The sequence below is a fragment of the Meriones unguiculatus genome, chromosome 1 (genome assembly GCF_030254825.1).
Source record: "Meriones unguiculatus strain TT.TT164.6M chromosome 1, Bangor_MerUng_6.1, whole genome shotgun sequence".
In the NCBI taxonomy this organism is placed as follows: Eukaryota; Metazoa; Chordata; class Mammalia; order Rodentia; family Muridae; genus Meriones; species Meriones unguiculatus.
Window position 1 is genome coordinate 49,744,433 of NC_083349.1, and position 27,585 is coordinate 49,772,017.

At 38.9% G+C, this 27,585-nt stretch overlaps 1 protein-coding gene across 3 annotated transcripts; it reads left to right on the forward strand.

Annotated features, from left to right (window-relative positions):
- LOC110539757 (lipase member K) lies at positions 1–27,375 on the forward strand. Of its 3 annotated transcripts, XM_060367640.1 has the most exons (12): positions 1–183; positions 1,193–1,249; positions 6,748–7,002; positions 7,488–7,600; positions 9,163–9,280; positions 11,099–11,297; positions 11,943–12,052; positions 13,072–13,208; positions 16,753–16,899; positions 18,917–18,988; positions 22,597–22,668; positions 25,905–27,375. In XM_060367640.1, exons 4-12 carry the CDS (start codon positions 7,499–7,501, stop codon positions 26,142–26,144), a joined length of 1,197 nt encoding a protein of 398 aa, XP_060223623.1. In that variant the 5' UTR covers positions 1–183; positions 1,193–1,249; positions 6,748–7,002; positions 7,488–7,498; the 3' UTR covers positions 26,145–27,375. The 3 variants fall into 3 exon arrangements, with proteins under 3 accessions (XP_060223623.1, XP_060223732.1, XP_060223676.1); XM_060367749.1 differs by lacking the exon at positions 18,917–18,988; XM_060367693.1 differs by lacking the exon at positions 6,748–7,002.
- The last annotated feature ends 210 nt before the right edge of the window (positions 27,376–27,585 follow it).

The window sequence follows — 27,585 nt, forward strand, 5'->3', positions numbered from 1 at the left end:
TAGTAATTATTACACAGAAATCTTTTCTTTCCCCAAGGTAAACTTTCAGGATTATTTCATTTCTTAGAGCATCTCAGAGGATTTTGCAGTTCAGAGTGACTGACATCAAGATAAAGAAAAAGAGTGACTGAGGCAAATAGATTCTCATCTGGTAAAAGTTGTGAACTTACTACTGGCTTTAATGTAAGTTATATTGCATCAGCTATATAAAGCCCTGGGCCTAGATTCTTGCCCCATGGTTCTCCCCTTGGGGACAAATACCAGAACACACAGAAAAGGAAAATATTGACCATCTCTGGGAACAAAGGAATCAGAACACCAAAATATCTTGGTTCACACACCAAAAATATCACCAAAGTGGATATAAAGCAGAAACTAGTTTATGCCATAATTTTCTTCTGATTGTGTCTATCTGGGGAGAAAGAGATGAAGGAGACTCACCTGCATTTCTTGATGAAGTACTACAGGCTTATGAGAAAGGACAAGTTGACAATAGAAAGGCATATGGGTTTATTTGATCAAATTTTAGTGTGACAGAAATGAAGACCCCCAAAGGCCAGTTAGATGGTTCATCAGTTAGAAGGACTTGCTGCCTGGACAGGTCACCACAGCTCAACCCCTGCACTCTACAGAGTGCCAAGAGAGAATGAACCCCATAAGCTACCCCTGACCTCCACACATGCACCTTGGCATGTTCAAGCGAGTATTTGAAATTGTTTTACAAGAAAAATGTGAAGAGTTCAGTACCTGAGAAAAACTGTTTATATCCCTGATGATAAATGGGCATCTGTGTAAAAAGGTGTTTTGACACAGGGCATGATGTAATGGTAACAAACTGAGGAGGAAAACCCCAGGAAAGACTATGTAACATTCTTTTTCGCTTCTCTGCATCATTCTCTCCTCCCAGCTATATGGCAGGGCTTCTCTGGACTAATCATCAACACAGGAGGGAGATGACAAAGTAGTTTTTCTTTATGCCCTGTTTGACAGAGGAATTCTAATTTAATGGCCTGCCATAGGCAAGAAGAATTTTGGTTTCTCTCTTTTGTTCAGGGTAGGAAGGAGGTAAGACACTGAGAAAAAGATGCCTTTAGTTATATCAGACTTCATGTCTTCCATAGGTCTATAATTAGATGCCTGCATATAGGATTTCTTTGTCCTATTGATGAACTGACTATTGTCTTCCATACAGACTAACATTGTGACATATCTTGAACAACACTTTGTCTAGAAACCTGTGTTATCTGAAGTAAGTATTCCCACTTCTTTAGAGCTACTGTTTTAGTGGTGTGCTTTCTTCCTTTTCCCTTTGTCTTTTTAAAATTCATTAATTTCTTTAAATTTATTACAATTTATTCATGTTGAATTCCAGCTGTAGCCCTCTCCCTCATCCCTTCCCAATTCCACCCTCCCTCCCTTTTCTCTCCCCATTGCTTATATAAATCAGGCCATTGGGCTTTACTTTTAACATAGTTTAACTATTTTTTGTAATAATCTTTGATTACTATTGCTCTCTCCCAAGACTAGTATCTTATCATTGTTCCTGTAAAATTATATAAATTCTTGGTTAGTTTATTTCTCCTATTGTATGAAGTTACAAAAATGAAGATGCAGTTTAATCTGTTGAAAATTCACTTAATACAGTATTGCTATGTGCTTTCTGCTAATATCTCCTGGGAAAGACACAGAAATAAATAATTCAAGTGACCTTTGTGTCTAATGTCCATTTACCTAGAGCTAAACTTGGGGATCACTCAGACATAAACAAGCCAAGAACTGAAATGAAAACAGCACTGAGGCTGCCTACACTTTTGTTGCTTTCATACAAAAACCAATCCTTCCTGCCTGCATTCTTTCCTTACTTTTCTTCCTCGCTCCTTCATTCCTTTCTTTCCTCTCTGTTATTTCCTTCCTATTTCTTCCTTATTCCCATCCTTCCTTCCTCTTTTCCTTCTTTCCTTCTCTCTCTCTCTTTGAATTACCTTTTCATCCTAGGGATAAAGATTTCTCATTTTTTTATGGTTCTTAACTCATCAATCAATAAACTATTAATCAGGCATAGTGGCACACACCTGCAGTCCAAACGCTTAGCAGAGAGAAGCAGTAAAAACTTCTCAAGTTGGAGGCCAGATTACTCTAGATAGTGAGTTTCAAGATAACCAGGGATGTGCTGTGAGACTCCTCTCAAAAAAAAGTGAGAAAGGAAGACAAAAATAAAAGGAAGGGAGGGAGGGAGGGATGTAAGGTGTCAATGACTAGATGACTAGGAATATCTAATTATTGTTTCCTTTTACATACACCTAATGTTCATAACAATTCTCTCAACTTTCTTGGGCTATGAAAATGTCATACATATACCTGATTTGAATTTGCTTGTGCATGTTCAGAGTGGCCTTGTTTTAATGACCTAACTACAAGGATGTTTTCCTATTTCTGAGCCCGATCTCTTTCAGTTTTCTCACTGATCATTTTACCCTCAAACCTGTTAGGATAACCTTGTTCCTGATTTGATCATCTAAGGTGTTGTGTTGTACAGAATCTAAAATCAGTTAATATCTTGAGAATAGTTTTATGAGTAAGACTCAGTTAAAAGAAGATAGAGTAATCTTGTCCAAATGCCAAATTAACACTTATTAGCTCTGGAAAAATAATAATTATAATGATTTAGATCAATACATGTGTAAAATTATAAGTTAAATAGGCAAGATTCTCTATATCATCAAAATGAAAATTATTGTTAGAAGTAATAAGAACATACAGATTCTTAATTCTTTTCATGATCCTGTTCAGAAGTAGTAATATTACAAAATGTGCAGCCCAGTTGTGTTTTACAATTTATTTGAAAGAATTGAGCAATACCCAGTTTCAGGAAGGCTAGAAATGCAAAATGTAACATTATAATTACAGATAAAGTGTGTACACTGCTAACACTAGCTGTCAACTGGGCACAGCCTGGCGTCACCTGTAGGAAGTCTCAATTGAGGGATTTCCCAGCTCAGACTGGCCTATGGCCATGTATCCTCCTACTTTACTTTCTGTCACTGTGATAAAGACCATAAGCAAGAACAATTTGGGAAGGAAAGGGTTTCCTTCATCTTATAACTCCCAAGTGGTAACTCTTCAACACTAAAAGAAGTCAGGACAAGAACTCACAGCAACACACTTGGGAACACAGGCTTAAGCAGAGGCTGTGCAGGAATGATGCTTACTGGCTTGCTTTTCACAGCTTCTTTAGCCTACATTTTTTTTTGTTTGTTTTAATAAAGAAAGAGTTTATTGGGGTTTTTCAAGTCAGTGTGTGAATCTGTGACCATCACTGCTAGGACCATGACAGCAAGCAGGCAGACATGATGCTGCAAAACTAGCTAAGAACTTGCATCCTGATATTCAAACTCCGGAGTTGGGGTTGGGGGATACAGACAGCATAATTGGAAATGGCACTGGCTTTTTGAAACCTCAAAGCTCACCTCCATTGATGCACCTGCTCACTTTATATCCTACAATTGTATACCTCCCAGAACGACCTGGTCAATGTAGCACTACCCTCAGTGAGCTGGGCCTTCCCACATCAATCGTTAACCCTAAAGAAAATTGGAATTCCCTACAAAAAAAAAAAAGATCTGATGAGGACATTTTCTTAATTGAAGTTCCTCCTTCCAAGTGATTTTTAGCTTGTGTGAAATTCACAAAAAAACTTCTAACCAAGACAGCATGTTTATAGGGGATTGCCTTTAGTGTTAATTAATATAAGACACTATTCCCTGGGCAAGTGGTTCTGGGCTGCATCAGAAAACTAGCTAAGCATGAGACTGAATGAACCAGCAAGAAGCATTCTTTTATGATTTCTTTTCTAAACACCTGCCTGAGTTTCTGCCCTTCTTCTCAATGATGAAGTATGACCTAAAATTATAAACCAAATAAATACTTTCTTTCCTTAAGTTATCCACTTGTTTGTCACAGCAAAAGAAAAGAAAACCATACTGGTTTAAAGGTAATACTTGCTTAAGAGGCCAATAAAGTGGCTGAAGAGCCAAAATACACAGAGCTGAAAGAATCACTGAGTAAAATAACAATAGTGACCACTTTTTGAAAGCCAAGCATTGTTCAACGTTTTCTAGATATTATCTTTCATCTCTGTATTACATCAGGATGCATTATCTTAAGCCAAATCTACATGTAGGTATTAACTATGATCCTGATGGCATAGACAAGGGAGTTAAACTGACTGGAAGAGTCACATGTTAATAGCAACACAGAGAACCAATGCATTCTCTCTCAGGTATGTACCTGAAGTCAGCGCGGGGATGGACTGAGAGCCCAGTAGCCATGTCTAATGGCCATCCCTGCTCTCTGAAGCCGAGTCTCAGATCTAAAATTTGTAGGCTGCCATAACCACTGAGAAAAAGAGCCAGAAAAAAAACTTTTTGTGTGTGTGTAGAATTCATCATTAGCTTCCTTTGCCACTGAGAAAGCCATCTCCTGGCTATAGCAGACAGAGAAGACAAATAGGCTTTCTTAGCAAAAGGATATCTTTGGGCAGTGTGGGCCAGTCTTATGTTGTTATAGAATGTTACCAGAGGTAGCAGTTCTGATTTTTTTTTCCAATAAAATTCAAGTAGAACTGTTGGAGCTGCCTGAATAGTGATGTCTCTACCTAAAGCAACCTGTGAATAATGGGAGTTCTTATTTGAGAAGCCATACTTACATTTGATCTTTTCTTTGACTATACAGACATTTTTAAACAAAATGAATTTATAAAGAAAGAAATACTAAACTAGCTTTTCTGCACGTTACTTATAAAATCTGTTATAGTATGATGAAGTGGCATAATTCAAACAATAACATTTTAAAGACAAATAAAACTACAGAAAAGTAAACAAAGTTATATGGTATTGTGATTGCAAGAGTCTGTCTAGCTTTAACACTGTAAGTTATGATGATCAAGTAAATCAGCTTTATGGTATGCACCTGTGACACTCTGATCAAGTTATAGCATTATATGTGATATATATATATATTGCACATATGCACACTTTGTGGAACACTGTTATAATCCAGCAGGCCCTGGCGATTATTCTCTTCCAATTAGAGCGGCTTTAACCCTTATAAGAGACCCTTGGAAGACTGGGTTTCTAACACCCCCTTGTAAAAGAAGAAACAAAAACGAAGTTCAGGAGTTAGGGTTAGGGGTTCATGAAGAGCGGGACTCAAGGGGTTAAAGAAAGCTCAGGAGGCGCTGCATGAGAGACCCACAGGACAGTCATGAGGGACCATGACACCACTGACAAGAAACTCATGAGGGGAGATGAAAGGGGTGTGAGAGCGTCACAAGCAGCTCAGGAGTCAGTACCTGAGATACAGAGGTTGTACGAGTAGATAATGACTGCTGGGGAGAGACCTCTTTGGTGGTGGAACCACATACAAACAGCCCGTGTTCCTGAAGGCAGCCTCCATCTACTTTCCTGTAAGAGCCTCATGGACTGAATCCAGGTTGTCAGACTTGGTACTAAGCCATCTCACTGGCCCCCTGTGGTGGGTGGTCCTGATTCTAGTCTTTAACAGCTCTCCACATGAACCTCACATTGGCTTCACTCATGGATTGTCTCTCTGTGTGCTGTTTCCCCTTAGCATCCTTACAGAGTTTACCATCATTTATTTTCTCAGTGATGGCTGCTCAGGCTTAGGTAGCATGGAATCCATGTGTCGTTTTGATTTTTATTTACCTAACAGTTAAGGATATTGAGATCTCTGTATCTATTTATTAGCTTCTTGTAGAAAATTGTCTGATCAATTCATTCGTTCATTTACTGAATTATTTGGGAGGTTGGTAATTGGTTTTGAGTTTATGTATTCTGGATGTTAATCCTTTGAAGGATGTACAGCTGACAGAGATTTACTCACATTCCATAGGCTGTCCTTCTCCTCTATTTTCTTGGCTGTGTAGAAGCTTTTTTAGTTTCATGTAATCTCATTTCTAATACTTGCTGGCAATTGAAACTTTTTTCAGAAAGTTTTTTTTTTTTTTTTTTTTGCCAGTTCCTGTAACTTCAAGTGTTTTTTTCTAGCAGTTTCAAAGTTTTAAAACTTATATTAAGGTATTCAATCAGCTTTAAATTGACTTTTAAACATTGCACTTTATGGCTGAATAAATTTATTCTTCTTCATTAATAATTTATTTTGCTAATCTTATGTAAAATTATACTGTTAAATACATCAAAAAGTATATTTAATGCATGGTACGCATATTCCTTATCCTTTCTTTTAGTTATATTTTTAAATAAAATTACTGAGTGAAAGAATAAAATGTTTTTAAGTGTGTAATACGGGTTGACAAACTTATTTCCATAATGATGTTGTCAAGGCTTACTAGTACATTCAGGAAAATGGGGGAAAAATAATACAAAATAATGGGACCAGAGTAACTGTGATAGAGCTGGAAGTCAAATGGCTTTGAAGTGGAAGGTTTTGCTTCCTTTGCAAACTCGGTTGTGATGTGTGAATACGTGCTTTGTTTCGGTCCCACGTGTGGGATGTGCAAATGTGTGTCCACCGCCCTCCCTATGGAAAACAACCCCATGGAAAATAGCCCCCATGAAAAGGGGTGTGATGTTTGTCAGCTGGAAACCACCTTCTTTGAGGGGTGTGGGTTTCTTGAGCTGGAAAACATCCTTGTGAGGACTCGGAGAAGGGATAAATCAAAGCCCACAGACAGCGAGACAATGCTTGTTCCGTCTCTGCACTTTGCAGCTGTTCACGTCGCTTGGCTGGTTTCCGAAGAGAGAAACATTCCAGAGAACTTTTCGTGCTGCTTTGGTGGAGTTTTGGCATTTTGGCAGACCTGGGCCATTTGGGTGGAGTCTTGCTGCTTCTGCTGAGGGGTGCCGCCACTGTTGCTGTGGTTTGCTGCTTTGCTGTTTCACTGGGCTGCTGGTATCCTGAGGACCGAGACTGGGATATCCCCAAAGAACCTCACAACCCTAATCAGCAGAAAGCAGATAAAAGGTCTACAAGTCCCTTTTCCTACTAATTTACCTACGGTCGGGGGTTGGAAAGGGAGGTAGAGAAAAGGCTGGAAAGTAGGTGTTTGAAAAATATAAGCCTACATGGCTTCATAAAAAGATAAAACAAAGTAGTTTATCCAATTCTTAGAAATAATCGATGTTCTATGAACAACGTATAAGTCAGTACAGTTTTATCTAGCTATCCATCATTTCTGCCATCCAATTACCTACTTAAGACTTGATAGATTATTTTTCTCATATCTTTTCCCTTCCTTCCCACCCCTTTTTCCCTACTTCTTTTTCTTATCTAAGGTTACTATTTGACGATTTTTATGGAATGAATCCTTAATAACTCACTGCGTTGCCTGTTAAAATACAGCCTAGACATCTATATTGCTCAGCAGTCCTATTTAAAAAAAATCACACCAATTTTTCTTTTGCAAAATTTCTCCTTGATGACAACTGCATTGATATTTCCTTTCCCAGGCACACTCCAAATGTGGTGGCTTTTGGCAGCAGCGTGTTGTGTGCTTCTCCATGGACCCATACACGGCTATAAGCAGAGAAGCATCACAAATCCGGAAGCCAATATGAACATAGTAAGTCATTCATTGAAAAGAAGACACTAATACAATGAATTATTCATTAATCACCATTTTAGGTATAATTTGTATATTAAGATTTTCCCTAATTCTAAATCTGGACTTTCTCTTTTGGTCCTTACCAAAACTAATTAATCCTAGAAATTGAAAGTTTTGACCCACATTGGAGCAACAACCCTTGCAGTCTGAGCTCACACCTAGCGGGAGCTTCCTGAAGAGAAAATTCAAGATTCATTTGTGATCTCCTGCACATACCCTTGAATTTTTTTCTGGGGCTTTGTGTAATCCGCCTTATGATTTTGTGAGCTATAGCAGTGTTCTTTTGGGATTCAATAAGCCAAGATTGGTTTGCATATCTTTAAGTCTAAAGAAATTCCTGCCGGCAGTGAATTGGAATACTGATAGGTTAGAAAGGTGGAGGACAGATGTCCGCTCTGTGCTGCCTGATAGTGGATTAATGAATGGAACAGCGCACATACCATGCCATGCAGTGTGTCTTCAGAAACTGGGCTTTTAAGCTCTTCTGAGTAACAGCATAACTTACACATGCACTGTGTGGCTCCTACGAGAAAATGTGTAACCCTGTGATAAAAGTATTGACTTTGCAACTAAAATTACTGTTTCATTAATCAGTCATTCATCTCTCCCTAACATTATCTTGGATAAATCACTAATTTTGCTGATCTTCAATATCCTTAACTATAAATGTTTATGAGCTCTATCATAAACACTCCTCAGCAGGATTGATGAAGTAGAGTAAGCATATACCTTGTAGCATTTGTTTCTTCTTCCATGCATGACTGTGGATAGGGTAGTTTCCGATGACCTTCTAACTCATACTGTGTTTCTTTATGCTTTCCTTTCTGTCCAAAAGGCTGGCCTATAAGGAATACATCAAAACCTCCCTCAAACTTTGTAAATGTGTATATATCTATATCTATCTATCTATCTATCTATCTATCTATCTATTTCTCTCTATATATATATATATCCATATCCAATTAGCCAATGGAAGTCCTGAGCATAGGGTATAAAGAAAGAGAAGAGTAAGATCAAGGTTTCTTATTTCTTTGTTTGTTTTTGTTTTGCAATTGTCCTTGCTCTATTCTTGGGTAGTTAGCTTAGTCAGCCATCTCCCTTGGTATAGTCTTTCCCTTTACCTTCCTGGATTCTAATGACCACTTCCTTTCATATCCCTTTGCAGTCAAATTGATAGGAGCTGACTTGTCATTAGCCACAAGATGCTTCCCAATTGCCTGCAGTTTCCCTCCTTAGCCAAGTATTTACATGTCGTGTTGCCAAAACATCTTGGGAATGAACTACTTGTGGTTGAAGCACTAAGCCCACAAGCATCTTAAACGCTGGCCTGAGGATGCTAAATGTTGAGTCCCTCCACCATTATGTTACCCCTTTGTCTCCAGTCCTGTCCTGAAATCTGAAATACTTCCCAAGCTGTCATGATTTCTCCTGCTTTTTGCTGTTGTCTAATGCACACATTGGGGAGCAGTAGGTTGATAGTTATGGGAGAGAGAACTGAGTTGTGGGTATATGCTTTTCAGAGTCAAATTATTTCTTACTGGGGCTATCCTTACGAGAAGTACGATGTTGTAACAGAGGACGGTTATATCCTTGGAACTTACCGGATTCCTCATGGGAAAGGAAGCTCAGAGAAAACAGGTACGGTTTACTTTGCTTTGAAATCAAAAGGCCTGAGATAGAAATGCCTACATGTCCTGGAAAGCTTTCACCTGATGACAGGTCATAGTCCTTTCTATCAGAGAAGAAAATGTGTCCCCACCTCTATTTAATTCACACAACTCTTAAAAACCTTTTCCCGTTTTTATATATACTGTCAAGCAGACAGCATATATTCTGTCTATTTTATATAGACTGTCAAATGGACTTTCCCTTTCTCCATGCCTTTGTCACTCCAACAAAAACAAAATTCCCAAATGAAGAGAACTATGTCCTCATCATAATAGCACCTCTATAGTTTAGAAGCTCAAGAGGCATCCTTGCCTTGTTGTCTCGCTGACATCCTAAAAGCAGTCACCAAAATCTATCAGTTTGCCTTCCAAACCAAAGCTTTAATGAGATTCAAATCCAGGTTTGGACATAATCTCTTCCATTATAATACATGGTAACTGAGGTCAACTGTATGTAAAACCACGTCTCCATGCAAATCAGTGTGCTTTTATTCTCTTAAGAAAATATGATCCACTGATAGTGGAGGTCCTCCTCCCCTTCCATCTGACCCTAGCTTATCAGGTCTCAACAGGACTGGCTGCAATGTCCTCCTCTGTGGCCTAGGAGGATGGGATTGGGAGGGAATGAGGGAGAGGGCTACAACTGAGATACAAAGTAAATAAATTGTAATTAATATAGAAAAATAAAAATTTAATTGAAAAAAAGAAGAAAAGGGAAAGCATGATCCTTGAACTCAGTGGCTGGCTCTTTGATCACTTCCCTCTGAGGGGGGAGCAGCCTTACCAGTCCACAGAGGATGACAATGAAGCCAGACCTGATGAGATTTGATAGGCTAGGGTCAGATGGAAGGGGAGGAAGACCTCCCCTATCAGTGGACTTGGAGAGGGGCAAGGGAGGACAAGAAGGAGGGAGGATGGGTTGGGAAGGGATTAGGGAAGGTGCTTCAGCTGGGATACAAAGTGAATAAATTGTAATTAATAAAAATAAATACTTATAATTTAGAAAAAAGAAAGGGTGATCCTATTAACGCTGTCCTCACACTTCATTGAGGAGCCCTTTCCAGCTCTCTGCTTTGTGGAAAAACACTTTACTGTTTCCAACGATAATAAAACTGCCATTTATTGAACACGTGCTGAACTCCAGTCAGCTTTATTATCGTTTGGATTATTCCAGTAAAGCCTAAGAGTTTTAATAAGATGCTTCTTTTGATTAAATGTATTTATTTTAATTTTTTATATATGAATATTTTGCCTGCAAATATGCTCATGCCCCTCACATGTGTCTGGTGCCTCTAGAGGCCAGAGGATAGCCCGATTACCCTGGTCCTGGTGTTACATGTGCTTGTGATCTGCCTTTGTGGGTACTGAGAATCCAACCCCCCCAGGTCCTCTGCAAGAGCAATCAGTGCTCTGAGTCTGAGCTCTAAAAATCCCTATCCTCCAATACTGAATTCTTAAATCTCCCCTTTGAGAGGTCATTTGCTATTATTCTTCAACATGTAAATAATGCGAATAATTTACATAGCAAGGTAGATTTTGAACCAGAAAAATCTGGCTCTAACGAACACCTATGACACACTACTTCATTTATAATCTTCACTTTGTAAATAAGGTAAGTACGATATAGCTGCATATCCAAGGAAAGAGTCCCTGGAAGACTGGATTCTAGGCTTACCTGGGGCAAAAGTCTACCTCTTAACCTTGCTCATGTGTAAAGAAGTCAGAAAGCTGAGTTTGTGAGCGGGCTGAGGGGATCAGGTAGGAAGCCGTTGTTGTCTGTGTTTTTCAGTTCCGAAGGCAGTCGTGTACCTGCAGCATGGCTTGATTGCATCCGCTGGTAACTGGATTTGCAACCTGCCCAACAACAGCTTGGCGTTTCTTCTAGCAGACAGCGGTTATGACGTGTGGCTGGGGAACAGCCGAGGAAACACCTGGTCCAGAAAACACCTGACACTGTCGCCAGACTCACCTCAGTACTGGGCCTTTAGGTGAGAGGAACCTGTTCGTGAATGAAATGTTCACTCACTTAGAAGCCTAAATTCTTCTTGGTTCCCCTTCTCTGTCCAAATGCACCCCATGGACTCTGCAAAAAGCAAACTAGAATTTCCTCGCCCATCCATCTCAGGAGAAACGCTCTAGTTAGAGCTTCGATGCTTGTTTTTAAGCCGTTTCCTTCCTGGTGTGACTGACGAGGGTGGGGTGGAGTGGGAGCGTGTCCCTGTGGACTGACCGAAAGGTGGCCAAGTGGCAGAGAGCTGCTCCTGAAGCCTGAGGTGCTGAGTCACGGGGCAAGGCTTGCACTTCCTCCATGGAGATCACTAAGGCCAGTGGTTCCGTGGCCTCATTCCTGAATTCTTTCTGGGAGCCAGCATTTCCTAAATCTTCTCTGGGATACGTGGAATGTGACTGAGCCTCACGGAAACATTATCAGCAGGCTTTGGCATCAGACTCCTCTTATTCCAGTGACCTGACAGCGTTGCCGTTGCAATGAAGACGGCAACATGAGAAGTTGTCCTGACGTGCGCTGCTCTTACCCTCTCATGTAGAGCCAAAGCCGAGTGTCTACAGCTGCAAGGATTGTTTGCAAACAGCCACACATCACTTCTAATTCCGTTGTTCCTTTTCTTTGGCAGTTTGGATGAGATGGCTAAATATGATCTTCCAGCCACGATCAATCTAATCCTAGAGAAAAGTGGACAGAAGGAGCTCTTCTATGTGGGCCACTCACAGGGAACTACCATAGGTGTGTTTGGGGGCAGATGCAATCAGAGTCAACGATTTCCTTCTGTGTTTGTGTGTGAGGGGTCGGGTTGTGTGTTTTGCTCTAGTTTGGTCTGTAGTCTCTAGTTTGGGAGCTTTGAGAAACCTCCAGGTAGGTTCTGAAGAGCAAATAAAACAAGGATGACCATGAGAAATTTGTCCCGACACTCAGTTTAGAGGTTGACAGGACTTAATTTGTGTTCCCAGCAAACATAGAGATCCCGAGTTATATTCTGAAGAAACAAAGATAAACATGGAGCCCTTTTCCTCCTGGAATCTCTCACAGTCAAGAGAAGGACACTGAAGCAAAAACGTAGGATTATGGAACTGATTTTATGCTGTAATCAGTGTGGGTTTTTTTTTTTTTTTTTTTGCTAGGGAGGCAATGAGTTAAGATAGAGAGTATGATGAAAGAGCAATGAGACATCTCAGGCCTCTCACAAACATTTGAGACTGTAATATCCATATTTCTTAGATTATTAAATTCAGGAGATTTTTTTTCCAAATGGTGAAAATACCAAGCCTCACTTTAAGATTCATTTTTATATTTTTCCATGTAATATTTTAATGCATATGAAACTATGTAGATGCTTACATAATCTCATATATATCATAGAACAGTCCTTCTCTGTAGATTGCTATCCTCACTTACATAGTGAAGAAAATGAGGTTCATAAAAGAAGGTAACTTTCACAGTTAATGAGTTAGATGCCAAGATGGTAGCTTAGTTTTATATTGCATCAAGATCAAGCCAACATGGTCCCTCAGGTTTAATATACATGCTCCACAGAATGTCACCGAACCTCCCAACACTCTCTCTACACGCACTCTTACTTTCCACAAGAGTTGGGGCTATCCGTAAGAAATTTAAAAATTCTTCCCCATAAATAGTACTCACATTTTGTTTTCTTTTGTTTTGTTTTCAATATAGCTACCTTTAAGTGATTTGCAATGAAGAGATAACTGGAAGTTTGTGTGAACTAATGCCTTCTTTCCCTGCAGCATTCATAGCATTCTCTACAAATCCAGAACTGGCTAAAAAGATTAAGATATTTTTTGCACTAGCTCCAGTGGTCACGGTAAAATACACTCGAAGTCCTATGAAAACATTAACCACCCTTTCCCGGCAAGCTGTCAAGGTATGTGGACTCTTCAGGTTTAAAGGGGATGGATCTATAAATCTCCCTGTTTCCATAGATAATGGGAAGAGAAGTGTGGCATGTTTAAATAGATATTCAAACAGTGATGTAAAAGGTGATCGAGGGGTGCATGAAGGTTTGCTGACGGTGTGCTGTCCAATCAGCGGACTCAGGGTCCTGATGCCTTCTGCCCCAGTGTCTTCATCTCTGTCTACAGAACATCTCTCCCAATCACACAGCTAAAGTGAGACCTGACTTGATATTTCTGAGGAATTCTATTCCCATTCCAACTTCAGTTCCCTTTTCACATCTTCAGTGGCTCTTATCAGTAGGACTGTTGATAAGAGGCTTTCTAACTATCGTGAAGCAACCACCCGTCATTTTGACATGAACTGCAGGTGGGTTGGTTCGTGGACAATTTTGTGGAGTTGGTTCTCTCCTTCCAACATGTCACGTGTTACAGGGATCAAATTCAGGTCATGAGGCTTAAATAACAAGTGCCCTTACCTGCTGAGACATGTCGCCAGACCAATAATATGTTAGTTTGGTAGGCTTTTTTTTTCCTGCTGTTGTTTGTTGCTGCTGTTGTTATTGTTGTCTTTCATTTGTTGATCTGTTATATTATACCTTTTTCATCTGCATATTTCAGCCCATGAATCCTTTTTGATGAATTCCATTTAATTGATACAAATTATCTTTTCAATGTGTTGTATTTGGTTTACTAGGCTTTGTACTAAGGGTAATTCTATCTTTTCATCAGGGATATTTGTCTGTAATTTTCTAGTTTTGTTTCCTTGTCTGTTTTGGGTGATAATATTGGCTTCATAGAATGAATTTGGAAGACCTTCTTTTTCACTTTAAATAATTTTAGAAATTTTGGTATTACCGCTTCTGTAGATGCTTAGAATTCACCAATGAAGGCATTGGTCATGAGCTTTTCTTTGATGAGAAACTGTTCTTTTTCAGTTTCTATGGTTAGCTGTTATTGACCTGTTCAGGTCTCTATTTATTATTCTGTATCGATATTCTGCATCAATGAGCTCACTCAATTCTTTTAGGGTACCAATGTTGGACATCTAGTTGTTTGTAGTTGGTGATGACTGATCTTTGTATTTCTGACACGGATCCTGGGAAACAAATTCACTGCCTCTCTGTGTGCTCATGACCACTGAGCCATCTATCCAACCCAAGAATTTTCATCTTTAAAAATTCAGAGGTTTTTAGTTGTACCTACCACATGATCTATTCCAGAAAACGTTCCGTATAGTGACTTTTCATTGGCAGTATTTGTTCTTGGGATTGCTTCATTGTTCTCATTCAATTTAGTTCCATCCACTTAAAGACAGGTATAAGGATTAGAGCTGCATAGAGTTAGGCATCTGCTTCCTGCCCTCTGTGGCTGTGAGTAAGCTATTCAGTCATCCTAAATTGTGCTTTTAACGTCTGTAAAGTGGGTAGAATTTGCCATGCTAGGATGTTCATTGAGATAATATGTGCAAGCATCATTCCTGGCCAATAGCAGGCTCATCACATATTGCATAAGATGTTAACGTATTAATCAAGCTTACTTTAGATGTCAGTGCATAGCATTTGGCATTCAGTTACTGCTACTCCCTTCCACATCCCACCCTGCCTCTGGGCATTTTTTTTTCTTTTTATTCTTGATTCTATACTTTCTTTTGAATCTGCAGTTTATACCTGCTTTACTCGATTGCTAACGTTGTTTTCATTTCTTAAAATAAAAGCTTGCATTCAGATAAGCTGAGCAACATATCTCAAATCATCCTGCTATTAGACACTAGAGCCAGAACCTCAATATTATTCTTATTGGACAACTAAAGGAAGGTGATGGTTTTTGCTTATATTTAGTGATTACTGTTTGGATGGTTGTGTTTTGTCTGAGCTTCTCTCATTTAAAACTGAAGTCCACACTGTGAATACATGTTGCTACAATTATTAAATAATGATGGGGATAGGGACAACTAGTTATGTAGAGTTACAGTTTGGTAAGTAGAGTAATTACTATTATTGCATATTAATCATGGCAAAGTGAAGAACAGGACAGAATGAACTAGATGATATCTGCAATGGCCTATTATTGCCTGAAAAATTGAGAAACTTGAATGAGTTTAACTGAATGTCATTCTTCCTTCTCTTTCATTCCCTTCTTTCTCCTTCCCCTCCTCCTTCTCCCCATCCTGCTCTAATTCCTCTTTCTTCTCCTCCTGCTCTCCTAGTTCTCATTTCTTTCTCCTCTCTGTCTTCCTCTTCTTTGACAGAAAAAAACATATTAATTTGATTATGGTATCTTATATATTATGTTGAGGTTTCAAAGACTAATAAATATTCTATTAAGTGGGAATTCCCTTCAATTCTTTAATAGAAAACACTTTTTTTTCAAACTCAGAATTAAAGTAAGTTATACCATGTAGAAATTTACTGAGCTTATAGGACATTACTGCAATAAAAATAAATGTGCATTGTTATTGTTTTTATTGTTGTTGCAATAGTCAGTGAATAAATGATTTTAGAAAAAAGGTCTGTGCCAGTTTTTTGTTTTGTTTTTGTTTGTTCATTTTTTTGTTGTTGTTTTTGTTTTTGTTTTTTCCTTTGTGGTTCTCTTGGTTTTTGTTTTTGTTTTGTTTTTGAGACAGAGTTTCTCTGTGTATCCCTGGCTATCCTGGACTCTCTTTGCAGACCAGGCTGGCCGTTAACTCACAGTGATCTGTCTTGCTCTGCCTCCCTGAGTGCTATGATTAAAGGTGCCTGCTACAGTGCCCAGCTTGTGCCAATTTGCATAGTCAATAGTTGTTTCTAAAACTTTTAAGAACTAAAATTGGTCTTTTCACCTCCTCTGTAACTTAATGATACGGAATTCACTCTGATGAAATCAAAGCAAAATCTGACTAACACACAGGGATTCAATATTTTCCTTTGTTGTGATATGATAGATTTCTAGAATGCAACAGGTATACTCAACAAACATATTTGCAGCCTTGCCTGAAATTTCATTAGTAGAGTTTCACTACTTATGGTAGAGCTTTTGTTTCTGGGGGAGTGTTGAAAGGTCATGAAAAGAAAGGCTCATAGCATATTCCAGTTACTACTTAGTAAGAGTTGCTGTTCCGAAACTGTTTGCTACATTCTAGGAACTCCATTAGGTGTTCCTCAAACGTGACCTAACTTCACAATGATTCTGCTTAGGATGTGCCAATTTTTTTCCATTTTACAGTTATGAAAATTTTGGGACTAAACTGGAAAATAGGAACTAAATTCTTCCTAAGTTGTAAGAAAGAGAGTCTAGAACTATGTAGGACTAATTTACCAATTCCTGTGCCAGCTGTTCTCTAAGGGGACATAATCTCAATATCCCAATGAAAGATTGTCATAAAAATTATCAGGACAGTAGGAGTACTGCAGAGACAAAATTTTACAGACCTCATGGTTTCACCTCCTGTGTAGTCCCTGCCTAAATGAACAAGCATTCTCTACTCTTGACATCTGTGTCTATCACATTTAATGGTCCTTTACACCCCTCTTGCAGGTATTGTTTGGTGACAAAATGTTCTCCACTCACACATTGTTTGAACAATTCATTGCGACCAAAGTTTGCAACCGGAAGATATTCTATCCTGCATGCAGCAACTTCCTGTTTTCTCTCAGTGGATTCGATCCCCAGAACTTAAACATGGTAGGTATAAGTAATCCCTTCCCAGAATGCAATGGTTTTGCTGCATATGGGGTAAGAGTTCAATTTGGATTTTATGGAAACGACATTAGATGGCCTCTTGTTTTGTCTTTTGGAATGTAATTAGTATCCTCCTGGCCCCAACCAGGATTGAGAGTTGACTACAGTCTATAAAAAAAAAATTAAAAAATAATGTTTTGATAAAATTGCTTTGCTTTCAGAGCTTCTAATTCTTGCTGTGACTAAAATTCCGCCATTAAAAAACTCTTTATTTCTGTAAGAGTTAGGACTATTTCAGAACTACTGAAGTGGAATCTCAGAAACTGGTTTTAGAATCTGCATATTGTATTTGTTCTTAATAAATTTTCCATATTCATGGGAAATTTAAAAATCCTTATCTTGTCATCAACCCTAATTGAAAGAGATAAATTTGGCTTTTTAGTGACAGCTACAAACTAAGCATTCAAGGGTGCTTAGATGAGTAGTTACTGGGGTTCTTTTCCTCTCTTCTAGCATAATTGGGCCCTTCTCCTTTCAAACTATAAATAGCTAGCTTGAGGGATGAGGAGGGGAAACTTCAGAAGTCACTCTTCACTTCCTAGCTAGACATGGACTGTGTTTGAAACCAGAGGTGGCACACAGCCAAAGATGATCCCCATCTGTCTCACAGAGTTCTGCCAAGAACCTGCTCTCCCTCTATTTTTTTTAAAAAGCAGGTTCTCGCTAAGTTTCCCAGGCTGGCCTTGAACTTACTATGTAGCCCAGACAAGCCCTGAACTCATGAAAGTCAGGTCTCAGCCTTCTGAGTATTTGGAAAGTAAAGGGCTGGTGATCAGGCTCAAAACTTTTTATAAAGGCTTGTTTTATGCAAAGTGTGCTGCCTTTCCATATCCTCAACTCAATTCTTCAGTGAAACTGAGCTTGCTAATCATGGGAATATAAGAATGTCCTGCAGATGAAAAAATAGGCAGAACTAGATTAGGGATATTGAAACATCAGGAAGAACAGTGAAGCACAACCACAGGTCCACTTCAGCTTTCGTGGATCTTCAGAATAATTCTGTTACTAGTAATACAGATGTTCTGAACTCAATTCATAAAATTTTGACTTTTTTTCAATTGTTTTGGCTTTCTCATAAATAGATGTTACTTTTGAAAAGTGTTAAAATGTTTTTGATACTCACATTGGTAGAAAAATAATTCCTGTATTTAAAAATGAATTTAAAGGTGGGAATAGCAAAGTGAATAAACTGTAATTAATAAAAATAAAATAAAAATTTAAAAAGTGAGAAAAGAAAGGTAGTCTTATCTAGAATAAATCTATTAGAGAAATTGCATCCTACAAACATTCAAAGGCCCTACAGAATATTTGACACATTTTTTTTAATCTAGCAATGAATGAAAACCTGTAGGTGTGTTTCTAATGTTATGTAAGCAAAGCTTTCTCTTAAATTCATTTTTTTCAGATTTATTTTTTTTTCATTTTATGTATATGTTTGTGTACCCTGTACCCGGAAGGGGGCGTCAGATCCCTCATAACTGGCATTACAGACAGTTGTGAGCCTTCACCTGGATGCTGGGACTCAAACCTAGGTCCTCTGAAAGAGCAGTCAGTGCTCTTAATGATAGAGCAATCTCTCTGTCCCCTCAAAGCTTTATCTTAATGTCCTTTTATATGTACAAAGTAAAGAAGAGGGCCACTGTGAGGCTTGAGTCCAGGAAGAAAGGGTACATAGCCTCCCGCATTCCACCAGTCGGACGCGGTCTGTGGGCTGAAGGACATCATTATCAAGGACAGAAAGCAAAGCTGCGGGAGGAAAATGTTCCTCCAGATGGACTTTGGTTAATATGTCCAGAAAGATATAGAATGTCTTTTTCCCTGAAGAGGATATAGTGTTACAAATAGAATGATAGTATTACAAATGATACAAATAGACATTATAAATAGAGAGTTGAAGCATTCTTCACGTGTCGGCGCATGTGTTGTGAGGAGCCTCAGATGAGACATGATCTCTTTCCAGAGCCGCTTGGATGTTTATATGGCACAGAGCCCTGCAGGGACGTCTGTTCAGAACATGCTACACTGGGCCCAGGTACATCTTCTCTCCCTGACTGGCATACCCAAATGTCTACAAAATCTCTGAGGTGTGGTCCCAGGGAGCTCCATGCAGGCTGTGCAGGTACCTGCCTTTCATGGGGATGCTTCTTCAACCAACACCGGCTCCTCCTTTTGATTACCTTTGCTCCCTTCTATTCTCCCTGTCCTCAGTGCCTGGATTTGGAGCTTGATTCCCACATAATCTGAATGAATTCCCATCCTTAGGTTCCTCCCTCGCTCCCTTTGAGGAAGACCTGTATTTCCTCTTCTGGGAAATCATTAGCTTCGATACATCTTTATGTAAAACAGTACAGCCTATTCCAGAAAGACCTGTTCATCTACCAGTTAGCCCATAGGCCATTTCAGAGTGCTGAAAGAATGTTTTACTCTGGACAAAGGAAATTCTAGGGAGGGATTAAAACAGATGAATAGTTCGTGGGTTTGCCCACAGTTACATTTTTGCTTGATAAAGTTACTCAATATTCAGTAAGCTCGAGATAAACCAGGTTCATTATTAAGTTGTATAACTTTCTGAGCCACAGCATGCATGTGTGTGTCTGAATTCTTTGTGTAACTTCCCCTTCATTATTGATTAGTCACTTTAGTCTTTTTGTCTTTTCCCTTTAAAGAATTGGCCAAATTAAGCATAACCCCATCTATCTGTGTACGAGAGGAAGTGAGAGTAATTATTCTTACTCTCCTTGCATTTTAACACATGTACTAATATCTTGTATATGCTTTAAAGCTGCAAATGAGAATCAGTTAAAGATAGTATGAAAACCATTGCAGATTTCTGGAAAGTTTGGAAGTTTTACTTCTGGGGTGATAGAGTTTGTGTCCCTATGAGTGAAGACTGGTCTAACCATGGGACCTGCTCCTGATGAGGACATGGGTACAACCAATAATGGTCCTGGCCTCCCAGGAAATGCAAAATCATGTTCACAGTTCTTGAGCACTCACTACATGCTCTTCTTGCTCTTCATATATGATTTCTTCCACCTTGCTCGATTCATACAAAAAAATTTATTAGGGCATTTACATCCCCATTCTACAAATGTTGTAGTCAATGCCTTATGCATCCACAGTGAGACTCTTTTGCAGAAATAAGGGATGATGGTGACACAACATTTGTCCAAATGTACAGAATACTAAGACAAGCATGCTGATGCTGATCTAACTGTTGAATTATTTATTTACTTATTTTTGTTGTTGTTGTTGTTTTTAAGATAGAGCTTTTTTTGTGTGACCTTGGCTGTCCTGGACTCATGTTGTAGATGAGGCTGGCCTCGAACTCTCAGAGATCTGCCTATCTCTACCTCCCTGAGTGCTAGGGTTATAGGCACGTACCACTTTGCCCAGCTTGGTTGAATATCTTTAATCCAGCACTTACACTAAAAAATGTTTTAGATTCTAGAGCAGAGTGGATTGGTATATTCAGATTAGGCATGCTCAACTGAAAAAAATTTCATGCAATTATTACCAAATTAAAAGAAATATTTTTTAAAGTTTCTGAAATCAAGGGCACATCTGGTTTTAAGCATTTCAAACAAAACATACTTGACTTGTAGTGATTCGGATGAAAGGCGCTCTGTTGCACACTGCCTGAGGTTGAATGCTTTATTCGCATCTTTTACTTAACCTCATAATCCGATTAGAGGAATGCTGGCTTCACACCTAACAAATACCTTGTCCTGCATAGCAGATTGAGTCATCAATCAAACCTGGTATAAAACAGTCTTCTGAGATACTAGACTCCAGATTCTAAATAGTACATTCTGTTGTTTCTTACTTCTAAAATTCCATGAGTTTTGGTTTGGTTTGGTTTGGTTTGGTTTTGGTTTTTGAAGACAGGGTTTTATAACACACACACACATGCACATACACACACACATATTACTTCCATAATTGTCTGTATATATATTTTAATAATGTTTTATATATAATATCATAATGGGTATATAATGTTATGAAAGTAAAAAATTAAACTAATAGGATTAAAACTATGAGTGAAGAAAAATATAAGATACAAGCTAAAGAAAAAGAAATTCTTCTGAGGGTAATTAAATTAAGGGCTTGATATAAATCTGAAGTATCTGCCTCCTTAATTCAATGGGGATAACAGGTGGCCAATAACAGAATCAAAGAAACTGTAAGTGTTTGAATATAGTCATATATTTGAAGTCTAAGCACCAGAGTGTAAAGCCATTCAAACTGTTTCCAGAGCTTAGCTTATGGTTCTAAATCACAGCATGACACGTGGCTTGCTCCTGCATAGAAGCAGCAAGCAGTCCACATTTGCTGAGTTTTTCCCCCTAGTTATGATAAAAAAAACATTTAATAACAGGGAATGCATTTTTTTATATTTATATTTATATGCTTATTCAGCACTTTTCACAAAGCTCACAAATAGTAAAGATAAGTTTTAACATAATTTAAACAATGTGTAAATTATTAACACATTGTTCCCCTCCTATAAATATAACATAGTTTTTACCCAATTTACTAATATTTACTCATTAATTCTTTATCTTTTGGGATTTTTTTTTTCAATGCAGTTTATTCAGGAACCTTGAACAATCATCTGACCCTGGGGAAAGCCAGCCCACAGCTTAAATAGCCTCTGGGTAGCCAACCCCAGCATGCCATATGGGCAATGCAGATAGGTCCACATACATGTAAGCAAGCCAGATCCTCAGCCTTAGCCAAATGTGGAATTGTTCGTGACAGAGAACACTCACCATCGGGAAGGTGGAAGGCGGAAACCAGCTCCATCTTTAAGGCACAGCATTCCGCAGCTCTCTACAGTTCCCCCTTTTTGTTTTAGACGCATCAGGCAAGAGTATAGGTCTGATCTCTGATATTAGAAATAAATTGGGACTTTGTACTGATGTTCATTTAGGTGTCATCCACCCAAAGAGCATCAGACCCGTCCGATACCTTTTTCTCAGAGGCGGGACCTGGGGCATCAACCCACATGCAATCAGACATGCTCTTCTTTGGGTCCAAAGCAGCTAACCCTGAGTGCAGTGCTTAGCCTCGCATCCTGAGCGTAACATTTTAGCTTTTTATGGTAGCCAACCATGCTTGGGGAGACTGTCCTGCTTCAATGGCTGTAAAGGCCTAAATGGTCATGGCTGCATTACGCTGTTGTGAGACTCTAATCTTGCATATATACCACAGGCAAACCAAGGAGACCAACACCAGAAGGCCTGCTAACGCTCAGGGAATGCATTTTTAACAGCATAAGAGCACTTGCTTATGGACAGTAAAGTGCCAAGTTGTTTAATAACAGCCTTAGTCATTTTTGGTGATGGAAACGTGTGGCCAAAACTTCTGTATACAGATGCAGATATAAACTCCTGAAATCCAATGTGTAATGTTGCACTTGAGAACATTGTTACCTGCAGGTTTTCATTCAAAGGTATGGGGCCAGGACATAAAAGTTTCTATCGGTTTTATGAAGCAGTATCCGCTTTTATTACTTGGTTCCTGTTCTAATGAGTGGGCGTAATATCAGCCTTCTTTGTGTATTTCTTGCCCGCCACTTTTAAATGTACATTTTTTATGTCATTTTAATGTGTTTTAACTTTTGTTTTATCTTAGGCTGTCAATTCTGGTCAACTCCAAGCTTTTGACTGGGGCAATGCTGACCAGAACATGATGCATTTTAACCAGGTAAATAATACTAACATTAATCACCGTTAGTGGAGTGCTACAGTGAACTTGTGAGAACAGCCTCCTCTCAAATATTTAAGTAGTCATTATTTTCCTTTTGCCATGATCTGCGCTGCTCACTGCTGCCAGCCTGTGGTGCTTCCTGGGTGTTACCATGTGCTGAGTCATTGTTCTTAATTCTCGAAATGGTCCCTTGAGGTAAACTTTGTTTCCCTTCTTTTTCTAGAAGCTCAAGGAAGTAAATTGCCAAATAACTAGAGTATGATACAAGGATTTCTGGATCTAAACTGTATTTCTCTATTTTTTCATTACTCATTTTTTTACAGGAAAAACAAAACAAAACGACTCTCAGTATTTCATTAACACTGTTTTAAAGATAGAATTAGAAAGCATGATCCCATTTCTGAAACAGATCTTCACCTAATAAAGCTAGCATTGCTCTAATAGATCAGGATGTCCTTTATTACTTTTAAAAGACCCAGTATATGGATCATTTAAGGTGTATCAATCAAAAAAAAATGGCATTTCTAGGGAAAACTGACACTCTCAGAAGGGTAATGTAATATTAAGATATGTCTTAATATCATCTATGTAAATGATGATAATTTAGTGAAGATCTTACACTGAAAACTATATATGCTGTTGGTTGCTGTTAATTTTTCTACCTATATTGGGAGAACCAGTAATTCTTTTGACTTTCTGATGGCAGACTGACCTAAAGCATTGTCTTGGTCTTTTCAAAACTGCAAAGAATAAATAGAATCAATATAGAAAATTTATGTTTTCAATGTTTTAGAAAATCTGGTTATCTTCTCAAACTTATAGTTGAGTGTTCATGGGCTTGGGTGCAGGGGTACATACCAAACACACATTATGGCAGACTGACATGTCTCTGTTAATGACTGCCTTCCTTGTTCCACCAAGTTCATGCTTTGTTTGCTGACCTCACCTTACGAGCTAGGAGTCTTGGATGAATGTACGGTCAGACCTATCAACTTCATCTTTGTCCTTACAAGTGGAATAAAAATCCAATGTATATGGTTCAGATATTGTCCCTTACTTGGAACGTTTGGTGGAGACTCACACAGAAGATGAACTATGCCTATTTAAAAGCCAGTAGCCTTAGTCGCAACGACACTTAATGACACTATAAATTATAAGGGTGTAATTACCGACATAAATCACTAGTGGGCCTATGCTGCTAAGGAAGGATGATTTCTAAATAAATACATATAATTTCTCACTGCCAATTTAAAAATAAACTAAAAAAGTCCTGGCAAATGTTACCAGATACCCTTTAAAGTCGGATTTTTATCTTCATTTTCGACTTGCCACCTTCTCAATGACTACCTTCTTAGCAGGGTCATAGCTTCACTGGAGGAAAGGGATTCCAGCTTGAGGGGACTTTGAGCTGACATTGATCCTGAAGGCTTGCCAGTGTCTTGCAGGTACCAGCCCATCAACTGAGAGTGACACAAAATATGACTTACCAGTGAGCTCTTCCTGAATATTACTCTCTGAAGAGAACTTGAGAGTCACATTCTCCTTGTCATGATCTTCACCAAGCAGAATTCTATCGAGCTAAAATTAAAAAAGCTTTCATAGGGGTCTTCACATTTGTCCATGTTACCTAAGTGCTGGAAGTAATGTGCTCATGGTAAAGGTGCAATCAAGGCTAGATTGTAGTGAGGGTTCTTTTTCTGGCTTAAAGATGGCTGTCTTCTTAATGTGTGCTCATGTGGTCTTTACTCAGTGTATTTTATGGGAAGTGAAGGAAGGAGGAGGGGGGTAGGGAAGGAAGGAAAGAGGGAGGAAAGGAGGGAACAAAATTTTTATGACCAAATATTCTGTAGAGTTAGAAGGTGAGAAATGCTTGGAACATCACCTAACCTTAATTATGCTTACATTGGAGATTATTGATTTAATTTTTTAATTTAAGGAGAAGAAACTTCATTCTACGTCGTGAATAATGAGAAACAACTTACAGTAGCTGGCATTCATTTTCAAGTAGAAACTAACTCCTTTTACATTTAAAAAATAAAGCTCTGGAGCCAGGCATGGTGATGCATGCCTGATTTCCCACTACTCAGAAAGGCATTGGTTTATGGATCAGCCTGGTCTATAAAGTGAGTCCAGGACAGCCAAGACTATAAAAAGAAACCCTGTCTGGACAAAACAACAACAACAAAACAAAACAAAAGTTCTGGTTTTCTGCAACGTCATCAGACTTTCCCTCTACTCTGTTTTTTACAGCTCACTCTCAATTTTGCTCAGAGACTTCTATTTTCATTCATTGGCTCTTTGCAAAATAGTCCTTCTATGGAGGCTTATCTTAAACAGCTCTTGCCATTTCAAAAATCAAAGGAGACATATTTTCTCCATAGCTAAAGAGCAAGGTACCAGAAAAAAATTTGGCCCAGTTTTAGAGCTGTGTCCAGATGCTACCGAATAGCTGTGGTGAGTCTTCTGACTAACCCACCCAAGACTAACTGGAGTACTTGGTCATTTAAAAGAGGAATGCATAAGGGAAGGCTTGCTGGGTGTTTAGCCCTATACCACACTATTTCTGTGTGCAGATCAATCTCTTTACGCATATTTCAAGTGGTCCTGTTTATGTGTTGGTATAAATGCTTTCTGAAATGCCTGCTGATGCACAAGTGTCAAAAGAGCCACTGAGCCCAGTTTCCTGCATGTGAGGGAGACATTTATCCTGCCCACCAACTATTGAAAAAGACACACTCTTTGGTCAAGTTCCATCAGAAAGAGAAACCCTTTCTTTTTAGAGAAACACTCTTCCTCAAGTATCTGTTCCAACATGCAAGTTAGGAGTGTATGGCAGTTCTCTATTTTCATAATGCATTATTGCATTAACATACTTTCTCTGATCCCTGGCTATCATGATTAGGGAGCCTTTCCTCTGTCGTGTGCTTCTGCCATGATGCACTGACCCATAACAGGCCTAACAGCAAACTAGCCGTACAGCCAAGTACTGTAGTCTCTGAAATAATGAGAGCATGTCGCTCTTATTTTTTAGTTGTTATTCTAGGATATATTTTCACAGCAATAGAGAACTGACTGTACAATAGTTTAATGTTTATGTATCATTAAGTGAATCCCAATATGAAATATTAGAGTTCGAAAAGTTAGCTCAATATTTCATAGTTTACTAATTTCCCTAACATTGTTCTCTCTATTTCTTTCCCCATCCTACTTCCTTTCTCTCCCACTTCATTTAGCTTACACCTCCTGTGTACAATATCAGTAAGATGAAGGTCCCAACAGCAATGTGGAGTGGAGGACATGATGTTGTGGCAGATTCTAGGGACACTGTAAATCTGCTGCCTAAAGTTGCCAACCTTATTTACTACAAGGATATCCCACACTACAATCATATGGATTTTTACCTCGGACAGGATGCACCCCAGGAAATTTATCAGGACCTAATTAGACTGATGGAAGAATATTTGCAAAATTAAAGATGCTCTCTTTCTGCAAGCAGGTGGATATCTTACAGTAACAATGAAACTGCCAGACCCTGGGGTGACACCTCAATAATTCTCAGCTCTTTTTTATGAAGGAAAAAAAAATGAGTACAGTAGACAGCATTTGAAAAGTTGATAGATGCCATACCTCTTTCTAGGTTATTCTGCTTACCAGAAGTGATGGGATACAGTTACCTTGTTACATTATAAGAGATGGCATTTTGTTTAAGCTGTCTAAAACAAGTGTTACTTTTGTTGGCTTGAAACAAAAAGATGTAATAAGGAAGCCACATTGCAAGGAACAGTGGATAGCTGTTCATATCTGAGGATGGTCTCCGGAAGATGACCAGCAAAAACCAGAACCTTCAACCAATCTACAGCCACAAGAAAATAAATCCTGCCTCAACTCTGCTTGAGTGTAGAAGCCATTCTTTTGGACTCGTGCTTCTTATCATGAAAGCAGCCTTGAATTGAATGCAACCTGTAAAACCTGGGGCAGGAGTAGAGGTCTGATCTCTGATATTAGAAATAAATTGGGACTTTGTACAGATGTTCATTTAGGTGTCATCCACCCAAAGAGCATCAGACCCGTCCGATACCTTTTTCTCAGAGGCGGGACCTGGGGCATCAACCCGCATGCAATCAGACATGCTCTTCTCTGGGTCCAAAGCGGCTGACCCTGTGCAGTGCTTAGCCTCGCATCCTGAGCGTATCATTTTAGCTTTTTATGGTATCCAACCATGCTTGGGGAGAATGTCCAGAGATCAGACCTCTACTCTTGCCTGACGCGTCTAAAACAAAAAGGGGGAACTGTAGAGAGCTGCGGAATGCTATGCCTTAAAGATGGAGCTGGTTTCCGCCTTCCACCTTCCCGATGGTGAGTGCTCTCTGTCATGAACAATTCCACATTTGGCTAAGGCTGAGGATCTGGCTTGCTTCCATGTATGTGGACCTATCTGCATTGCCCCCGTGGCACGCCTGGGTTGGCTACCCAGAGGCTATTTAAGCTGTGGGCTGGCTTTCCCCGGGGTCCGAGGATTGTTCAATGTTCCTGAATAAACTGCATTGGCAAAAAAAAAAAAAAAAAAACACAAAAAAAACCTGGGGCAGGAGCCCCCCGGCTATAACATGCCTACATTCCTGAACTCCAAAACAGCGGTACAGAAAATGTGTTTAGTTTTAAATCATTAGCTTTGTTCTAATCTGTTGCCCACAATTATAAGCTACCAACCACTAAAAGATACAGCAATATAATAAATGTAATATTTGATTCTATTAATTATATAATATTAAGTATATACCATAATTTAAAATAGTACAATCTTATATCATACTACATTACATATAACAATACATTCATTGCAGTATTATACGTTGTTATGTAATTGCTTGAAATACCCTTATCAAAAATAAATACCCTTATCATAATTTCAAC